At 25.8% G+C, this 10,820-nt stretch overlaps 1 protein-coding gene across 1 annotated transcript; it reads right to left on the bottom strand.

The window, feature by feature from the left end:
* Positions 1–2,773: 2,773 nt before the first annotated feature.
* LOC124940839 (WAT1-related protein At4g08290-like) lies at positions 2,774–4,102 on the bottom strand. The gene is made up of 5 exons (XM_047481317.1): positions 3,915–4,102; positions 3,565–3,681; positions 3,269–3,467; positions 3,025–3,159; positions 2,774–2,932 (listed from the first exon to the last, which is right to left on the bottom strand). The coding sequence occupies exons 1-5, from the start codon at positions 4,100–4,102 to the stop codon at positions 2,774–2,776; spliced, it is 798 nt and encodes a 265-aa protein (XP_047337273.1).
* Between the last annotated feature and the right edge of the window lie 6,718 nt (positions 4,103–10,820).

Below are 10,820 nucleotides of genomic sequence, written 5' to 3'. Positions count from 1 at the left end.
TTATTTCTCAAGAAAAAAATAATAATTAATATGTTTTTTTACTAAAAGTTAAAAATAATAATTCTAAATAATAATTTAGATTTTCACATAATAACAAAAATAATTAAATTCTCGTGCACGGTTTTGTGCCACTATCTTAATAAATAAATAAAATTTTTAAGAAATTATTTTTACATTAAAATTGAATATTTTGATTATAATATTGTACTCTTTTAAATTCTACGTATGAAAAATTTATAATTTATTATGATTTAAATTTGCAAATCATAAATAAATTAATGAAAAGCATATAAATATATATTATATAGAAAAAAAAAACTTAAAATTAATATCATATTACTAATTATAGTTACAATATCTACTATTATTAATATATCTTTTTAGTAATATAAAATTTAATTAGAATAAAAATATAAAACTAACTAGAATTTATGCAAAAACATTATTAGAATTTGTGCAACCCGATTTTAAATAAAAACTAATACATCGTAAAAAAAAATTTTTTTGATATGAGTAATAATATAAGAAACTATATTAAATTGAATTATCAATAGCAACAATTACAATTAGTATTAATATAATAATTTGAAATAATTTAATAAAATTAAATTTGAACTTAATATAAATAGAGATTTTATCAATTTTTTCACCCAATTTGTGTATAGTATACAATATTTATAATCGAAAAAATATAATAAGAAAAAATGTTTTATTCCACGCAAATGACCTCGCAAATGACCTCGTAATTGTTTTTAATTACCACGGATTAAAATAGTTTAAAATCTTCCGACATTAATGCTTTATCTTAGTGCAATGGATGTTGGGCTAAACATTACCACAAAAATCGGCCATTTATTTGTGTCAACAAACTTATAATGTATGCGATCACTCCCGAAAAAACCAAAAATATTAGATTTATTTTGATTGTATTTAGAAAGTTCTCAACTAGTCAAATTATAATATTATTCTAAAGAATAATTAATAAATTTATTAATATTTTTTTATTAGTTTCTTCTAATATAATTAATTATTTATCCTCATGATAATTAATTAATTATTTATTAAAATGAAATATAGTTTATCATAAAATCAGTTTAATTTATTATATATTTATAATAAATAAAACTTTTTAAAATTGTAAAGATTTTTTTAAAAAAATTATATGTAGAGGAAGAATTAAATTAATATTTTATTTATAATCTTTTTAAAAAAAAACTAAAAAATTAATGTGTTTTTACTAAAAGTTAAAAATAATAATTCTAAATTATAATTTAGATTTTCACCTCAATAACAAGAATACATAAATTATCGCGAACTCGTGCCACTTTCTTAATAAATAAATAAAATCTTTGAAAAAATTCTTTTACATTAAATGTTAATAATTTTATTATAATATTATATTATTCTAAATTCTACTTATAAGAAATTTATAATTTAATATATTTAAATTTTCAAATCATAAACAAATTAATATATATATATATATATATATATATATTTTAATAAAATATATTATATTATATAAAGAAACAAAACACTTAAAATTAATATATTTATATATATATATATATATATATATTAATAAAATATATTATATTATATAAATAAAACAAAAACTTAATATTACTATCTGTTTTATAAATTTTTCACTATTGTTACATAAATCTTTTATTATAAAACATAATTATAATAAGAATATAAAACTAACTAGAACTAGTGTAGCATTATTTTAAATTTTAACTATAATACAAAATAAAAAATAAATTTTGGCACAATTTTAAATAAAATTATCATAAATAATTAAAAAAATATATTTCACATTCTTCAAAATAAGAGAAAATATATGAAATTAAATTATTCAAACATACACAATTAAAATTAATTAAAATAATAACTTGAAAAAAATTAGTGAAATTAAATTTAGATTCAATATAAATAGATATTTTTTTCATTTTCACACAATTTTGATAAAATATACAATATTTATAACCGAAAAAATATAATAATTTAATAAAAAAATATGTTTTATTCCACAAATACATACAGGCACCAAAAATGTCCAAAAATGTCGTAAATGACGACATAATTATTTCTTAATTAGAAATTATTAATTGAGTAAGACCTCTTTGATAAAAAAAAAGAAAAAAGAATATGATTTTTTACCCATGTACAAAGGATTATACAAATAAAATTATTAAAAAATTGTGATTGAAATTATAAATAAGTAATAAATAGATATTATTGAAACACATAACAAAAACAATATAATAGAATAATAAATTTGTCAAACTAATAAAATACATTAAAATAGGCTAAACAGGTAAATAAAAACATTACATGAAATTAATTAATAATAATAACATCATTTTGAATAATATCAAACTAACATTTATCGAGATTATAAATGAAATACAAGATTTATTATTATTATTATTAACTTGAAACTATATATAGATGCTACAAATTACATATATAGGTATTACATACTAAAAGAACAAGGAATCTAACCCATTATTTTGCTAAAAACATCTGTATGTACATTTATTACTATGAACTAGTCATAATTACACTTTCCATTTCTTGCTCTTCACGTCGCGGTTCCTCTTCAGATTGTGGCGGTTGAATTCCACTTTTCCCCCAAAGGAGAGTGAACAAACCCAAAACAATGAAGAATGTGCCTATTAAACTAATAAAAAATATATATATGATTAAAATTTATAAACACTTTTATGTCTGAAACTGGATTCATGTAAAAGAAATGTATTGAAATAGTTTAAAACCTTCCGACGTGAATGCTCTCTCCTAGTGCGATGAAACCAATAACCATAACAAGGATCATTGATGTTGGGCTAAAGGCCGCCACAAAAACTAGACCTTTCATTTGTGTCAATGCACTTATAATGTATGCCATCAGTCCTGAAACAATTATTCCCTGAAATTCACAATACCAATAAAGTTAATATTTTTTCACTCAAACTATTTATAAATATTACTTATTGCGTATACATATGCCAAAAATATGACATTCCACCCGATAATCCAAGGAGCGGGATGCTTGAACTCCAACCCTAAAGCAACTCCAACATTCATAATTGCTCCTAAGAATGATATTATCGATATTATTGCTAGAGGAGATGGATACTCCACAAGAACACTACCCTGAAAGGAAACAATTCACCCACCAAAGTTAAGACAAAAAAAATCGAGAAAATTAACCATAAACAAAAAGTGTATATACCATGGTAACACAATAAAAAACATATGAGACATTCGCGATGATGACAAACACGGGACCTTCAATCCAATTCTCTGTAAATCTTTCATGGGTAGTTGATGTTTGAGATTTGGAAGAGATGGCAATGGCTGGTCCATTATAAAGGCAAATAAGAATAGCACCACCAACTGCAATCACTGTTCCTAATAACTTTGCCTGACTACGCCTCTCTTTCAAATTCACTTTCTCCATTCTATTCAATTCAATTAAATTGTCCAAATTTGTTTAAATTAATTAAAATATCCCTTAAAAACGCATTTTACATAAACACTTTAATAATAATTATATACCCCAAGCTCCATGCTAAAAGAAATATGAGTGATGAAGTGACACCAGAAAGACATGTTGAGAAACTAGCTGGTGTCATCTTTGAACCGACATAAAGGATATTTTGATCCATTACAGGCCTGTATCATAAATTTTAAATTTGTTTTCATAAAATTTAGAATTTTCTATTCGAAGTTAAGGAATATCAATAACAATTCTTACTCGAGAATGGTTAGAATTACAATTTTACACATCACATTCCTACTCATTCTAGGTAGTGAATTTCAGCCAAATAAAAATAATAGATTCTAAATTAATTGAAAAATATGTAAAATTATTAATAAATTATAAATAGAATAATAAAATTTAATACCTTTTGAAATATAGAAAAGGGATCAAGAATGCAGAAGCTATGATATTCCTATAAAGGGCAAAAACAGTAAATTGCATCCCTTTGTTGAATGCAGCTTTGGTAATTAATGAATTTGTTGCAGATAAAACTTGAATAAGAATCACTCCTGCCCATGGTATCAGAGCTTGTAATCCCGCAAATGACCTCATACTTCTTAATTACCACTGTCTTATTTTAAAGAAATTAATTTGTAAGATGGTTAGATAAATGAAAATATAAAAAAAAAAATTATTTTTTTACCCTTGTATAGAGGATTGGACAATTGCAATTGAAGTAGAATTAATAAAGGGAAAATTTTTATTTTGATTGTATTTAGAAAGTTCTTAAATTTGTCTATTTATATTATTATTGTTGCAAGGAATAATTAATAAATCTATTAATATATTTTTATTTGATTTCTTCACATGGTATTTAATTAATTATCCTCATGTTAATTAATTAATTATTATCTTGTAAATAATAAATTCTCATAAAATCAACTTAATTTCTTATATTTTTGATAATACTAAATCTTATATTCTCGGTAAATAAAACTCAGTTAATGATAAAAAATTTCTTTGATTTTTTATATTTAAAAGAAAATTAATATTTTATGTATAATTTTTTTAAGAAAAAAAAAATAAGTTCTTACTTCAAGTTAAACATAACAATTCTAAATTATAATTTAATTTTTTTTTTTAAAAACGATTAAAACCAATTCATTAAAATCCAAAAAGTGGGAGGGTTAAGCATTAAAGCTAGACAAACTTTAGTTATGATTAAAGAATGAAAATCAAACGACCCTAAAAAATGATTAGTAGCAATCAAACATACAAACAAAGATTACAGACAAAGATTATAAAATGTATCAAATCCTAATTATCTCAATCATTATTTTTGTTTCCATACCAACTTGTTGTATCAACAGATTGTCTTACTCTTCCCTTTTTCCTTCCACTTCTCCTTCCTCTTGCAATGAAAGGGGAATGAACTGAAGAGTTTGATGAATACTGCATATTCTCATTTTGATTTTTTTTCTTTATATGAACCCGTTCTGATTTGATAGAATAAATTATTTTCTAGGATTTTCGGGCTCTTCACCTTGTTGTTCTCAACATGAATTTCTAGATCAGTCTCATGATTATTGTCTTTACTTCCTTCAACTTCATATATGGCATCCTATGCAATAGCCTTGGTAACATCTATTTCAGCTTGATTATTCTGAGTATCCTCCTCTATGGTTTCCTGTATTACAACTTGACTTGTTTGAGAATCAACTTCTTTCATCTTCTTCATTCTCTATTTAATTTCTACCTTTATTCTCTTTTTCAACAGAAACCCCTTAATATCTTTTCTTCAATTTTATTGTTTCTTCATTTTCAGAGTTCTTATTATTTTCTGCTTCTTTCTTTTTCTCTAGATTTTTCTCTTTGTTTTTAGACTCCCCTATTTCTTTTTCCTGATTTTTTTGCTTTTTGGTCTTTCAGTATCATCTTCTCATCTTCCATAACTTGAGCACATTTCGTAATGGCATGTTTGAAAGTATTGCAGAATGCACACCTGTCTGGTCTCCATTCATAAGTGATTCCCATTACATTAGATTTTTCTTTCCTATCGACCACTATCATATTATTCGGCAATGTGATATGAGGATTCACATCTATGCTAATTCTAGCAAAGGATAAATGCTCTCCTACTTCTGTTATTGGGTCCATATATAATGGTTTTCCCAATAACCCTACAAAATGACTAATGGCTTCTACTTTGTACATGTGTGTAGGGATATTCCAAAACTTGAACCATATCTTGTTGTTTCCTTAGGTTTACTTAACAGGTTCAAATTTTCAGACCATCTTTCAAACTTTATACAGTTGGATCCAATATATGTATTCTCATGTTTCTAGAATTTCATCTAGATTCGACCCATTCTTGTATTGAAGAAATTAAAGATCATGAATATTTGCAGAGATCTTCTCCAGCCCATTTTTTCCATTGTTTCATTAAAACTTCTTTAGTGATTGGAAAATGATATTCTGTTTTTTCCAATATAATTCTCTACCACAACATTTTTCCATTTCTTTATGCACTTTTCTTTTATTTCATTGGGAAGTTTAAATTTAAAAGGAGAATTAAGTATCTCCACTTTTGTTTTAACATTCCTCAAGAAGATTTTCCCTTTGTAGGCATGGTTTTAAACTTTCATTTCTATATTTTTATTCCATACCACATTTACTTTTCAGGTAGCGTTGCTTCTGATAGTATAGGTCTTCGATTTAGGGGCCTTCATTAGCTCCCTCATTATAGCCACTGACCAGTTTACTATCTCTTCATATTTTTCCTTCTTCAGCAAATTCCAGTCCTGGAGATAATGAATATTGAGTTGAATTGTTATATGCTGAACTTTCTCATTATTAAGAACAATCTCTCATTTTTTTTAGAATGCATCAGAAGCTTGGTGATTTAGTTTTTGAGCTCAAACAAATTGTCTCTTTCATTGTAACCAACCTTCCAGAGTCCTTCATTCTTTCCTTGCTTTCCTATATTATTTTCTTCAGAAGCCTTCTTCCTCTGCTTTTCTACATTATTTTCTTTAGAATTTTCCACAACATTTGATTTTCTTTTTCTTTTGTCATGTTTTTCTTGAATAACTTCTTCAACAATCTCCTTGAGACCTCCAATAACAAACTCTTGGACTTCCTTAACTTTATTACTCTTCTTTTCTCCCATTTTTGAAGAAGAGAACAAATAGTAAAGCAGAGTAAATGCAAAAATAGGGCAATTCAGAAACCCTAAAGATTTAGCGAAAAAATCATTTCAAAAGGCAACCTTCGAGAACAACAAAGATTAGAGAACACATCAACGCTCGCAATCGGGAAATAAGCATCCAGAAAAGCTACCAACGAAATTCTGAAAAATTTAGGGTTATCAGCAATTACTTCGCGAATCGTGTCGTTCGTGCCGATCGTGTCGTTCGTGCCAATCGTGCCATTCGTGTCGATCGTGCCGCCGATTGTGTTATGTCAACCGTGCTGATCGTGTATAATTTAAATTCTTACATCAACAACCAAAATTAAATTTTCGCCCGTGCTAATTTATTAAATTAAAACTTGAATAAATATCTTTTGATATTAAAATATAACTAATTTGAATTAAAATTTTGTATTATTTTAAATTCTAAATAAGAAATTTATAATTTAGTATGATTTGAATTTGCCAACAAATGAAAAACTCGAGCTAGATATAAATAAAGGAAAATCAATTAAAATTCCAAGCAAAATGTTTACTCTCTTCAATTAGATAAATGGTCAACCCTCTACTCATTCACATGGTTTTTCACAAGGGTCCAAACGATCACTAAAGCTATATATGTGCCCTCCATTAAAGAAACTTTGAAAAGAATAAGAAAACAATTTTGATAAAAGAAGAAGAATACTATGAATCATTTATAACAAGTATGTGAAATAAATAAAATAAAATATAAAAAATTGGATTTTGATGAATGAATTTGAACACTTTTCTGGAGAAATTTGCGTTTGTGGGAAGAAAAGACTTGCACTTCTCTTGCATGTGGAAGCACTTCTTATGGAGCCTATAATAACACGACTCACATTTAAATATGATTATAACCCCAATTTCATTGCACCCATTTAACCAAAATGGCGTAGGGGCATCTCTAGTCAAGTACTTATGAGCACCTCTAGGTCTCAAGCAGCATTCCATCTCTTCATAACTTTGTAGCAATTGTCGTGAAACCTATAATTGCAATGTTTGCATTTGTGTCTCTTCACGCTTCTATCTAGGCCACATAAGTCGCACCAAAATGGTTCACTCTTTAGGGGACATCTTGCTATAAACATTTGCTATAAACATGTACGTGTTCCTAGCATTGATCTAGGAAGATGTCATTTATAATTAAAAAATAGACTCAATATAAATAGATATTTTTTCCATTTTCACACAATTATGATAAAATATACAATATTTATAACCAAAAAATATAATAATTTAATAAGAAAATATGTTTTATTCCACAAATACATACATGCACCAAAAATGTCCAAAAGTGTTGTAAATGAGGACATAATTATTTCTTAATTAGAAATTATTAATTGAGTAAGACCTCTTTGATAAAAAAAAAAGAAAAGAAAAAAGAATATGATTTTTTACCCATGTACAAAGATTATACAAATAAAAATATTAAAAAATTGTGATTGGAATTATAAATAAGTAATAAATAGATATTATTGAAACACATAACAAAAACAATATAATAGAATAATAAATTTGTCAAACTAATAAAATACATTAACAGTAGGCTAAACAAATAGGCTAAACAGGTAAATAAAAACATTACATGAAATTAATTAATAATAATAACATCATTTTGAATAATATCAAACTAACATTTATCGAGATTATAAATGAAATAAAAGATTTATTATTATTATTATTAACTTGAAACTATATATACATGCTACAAATTATATATATATATAGGTGTTACATTCTAATAGAACAAGGAATCTAACCCATTATTTTGCTAAAAACATCTATATGTACATTTATTACTATGAACTAGGCATAATTACACTTTCCATTTCTTGCTCTTCACGTCGCGGTTCCTCGTGAACAAACCCAAAGCAATGAAGAATGTGCCTATTAAACTAATAAAAAATATATATATGATTAAAAGTTATAAACACTTTTATGTCTAAATCCGGATTCATTTAAAAGAAATGTATTGAAATAGTTTAAAAACTTCCGACGTGAATGCTCTCTCCTAGTGCGATGAAACCAATAACCATAACAAGTAACAAGGACCATTGATGTTGGGCTAAAGGCCGCCACAAAAACAAGACCTTTCATTTTTGTCAATGCACTTATAATCTATGCCATCAGTCCTGAAACAATTATTCCTTGAAATTCACAGTACCAATAAAGTTAATATTTTTTCACTCAAACTATTTATAAATATTACTTACTGCGTATACATATGCCAAAATATGACATTCCACCCGATAATCCAAGAAGCGTGATGCTTGAACTCCAACCCTAAAGCAACTCCAACATTCATAATTGCTCCTAAGAACGATATTATCGATATTATTGCTAGAGGAGATGGATACTCCACAAGAACACTACCCTGAAAAGAAACAATTCATGCACCAAAGTTAAGACAAAAAAAATCGAGAAAATTAACCATAAACAAAAAGTGTATATACCATGGTAACACAATAAACAACATATGAGACATTCGCGATAATGACAAACACGGGACCTTCAATCCAATTCTCTGTAAATAGTTCATGGGTAGTTGATGTTTGAGATTTGGAAGAGACGACAATGGCTGGTCCATTATAAAGGCAAATGAGAATAGCACAACCAGCTGCAATCACTGTTCCTAATAACTTTGCCTGACTATGCCTCTCTTTGAAATTCATTTTCTCCATTCTATTGAATTCAATTTAAATTGTCCAAATTTGATTAAATTAATTAAAATACCCCTTAAAAACCCATTTTCCATAAACACTTTAATAATAATTATATACCCCAAGCTCCATGCTAAAAGAAATATGAGTGATGGAGTGACACCAGAAAGACATGTTGAGAAACTAGCTAGTGTCATATTTGAACCGGCATAAAAGATATTTTGATCCATTACAGGCATGTATCATAAATTTTAAATTTGTTTTCATAAAATTTAGAATTTTCTATTCGAAGTTAAGGAATATCAATAACTTATAGCATTACAATTTTGCACATCACATTCCTACTCATTCTAGATAGTGAATTTCTGCAAAATAAAAATAATAAATTCTAAATTAATTGAAAAAAATGTAAAATTATTAATAAATTATAAATAGAATAATAAAATTTAATACCTTTTTAAATATAGAAAAGGGATCAAGAATGCAGAAACTATTATATTCCTATAAAGGGCAAAAACAGCAAATTGCATCCCTTTGTTTAATGCAGCTTTGGTAATTAATGAATTTATAACAGACAAAACTTGAATAAGAATCACTCCTGCCCATGGTATCAGAGCTTGTAATCCAGCAAATGACCTCATACTTCTTAATTACCACTATCTTATTTTAAAGAAATTAATTTGTAAGACAGTTAGATAAATAAAAATATAAAAAAAATAATTTTTTTACCCTTGTATAGAGGATTGGACAATTGCAATTGAAGTAGAATTAATAAAAGTAAAAAGATTATTTTGATTGTATTTAGAAAGTTATTAAATTTGTCTATTTATATTATTATTGTTGCAAGGAATAATTAATAAATCTATTAATATATTTTTATTTGATTTCTTCACATGTTATTTAATTAATTATCCTCATGTTAATTAATTAATTATTATCTTATAAATAATAAATTCTCATACAATCAACTTAATTTCTTATATTTTTGATAATGCTAAATCTTATATTCTCGGTAAATAAAACTCAGTTAATGATAAAAGATTTCTTTGATTTTTTATATTTAAAAGAAAATTAATATTTTATGTATAATTTTTTTAAGAAAAAAACTAAAATTAATATGTTCTTACTTCAAGTTAAACATAACAATTCTAAATTATAATTTAAATTCTTTTTTTAAAAAACGGTTAAATCCATTTCATTAAAATCCAAAAAGTGGGAGAGTTAAGGATTAAAACTAGACAAACTTTAGCTATGATTAAAGAATGAAAATCAAACGACCCTAAAAAAATGATTTGTAGCAATCAAACATACAAACAAACATTACAGACAAAGATTATAAACTATATCAAATCCTAATTATCCCAATCATTATTTTTGTTTCCATACCAACTTGTTGTATCAACAGATTGTCTTCCTCTTCCCTTTTTCCTTCTTCTTCTACTTCCTCTTGCAATGAAAG

Source organism: Impatiens glandulifera, chromosome 1 (assembly GCF_907164915.1).
Source record: "Impatiens glandulifera chromosome 1, dImpGla2.1, whole genome shotgun sequence".
NCBI lineage: Eukaryota > Viridiplantae > Streptophyta > Magnoliopsida > Ericales > Balsaminaceae > Impatiens > Impatiens glandulifera.
This window is presented reverse-complemented; position numbering and strand designations above follow the sequence as displayed.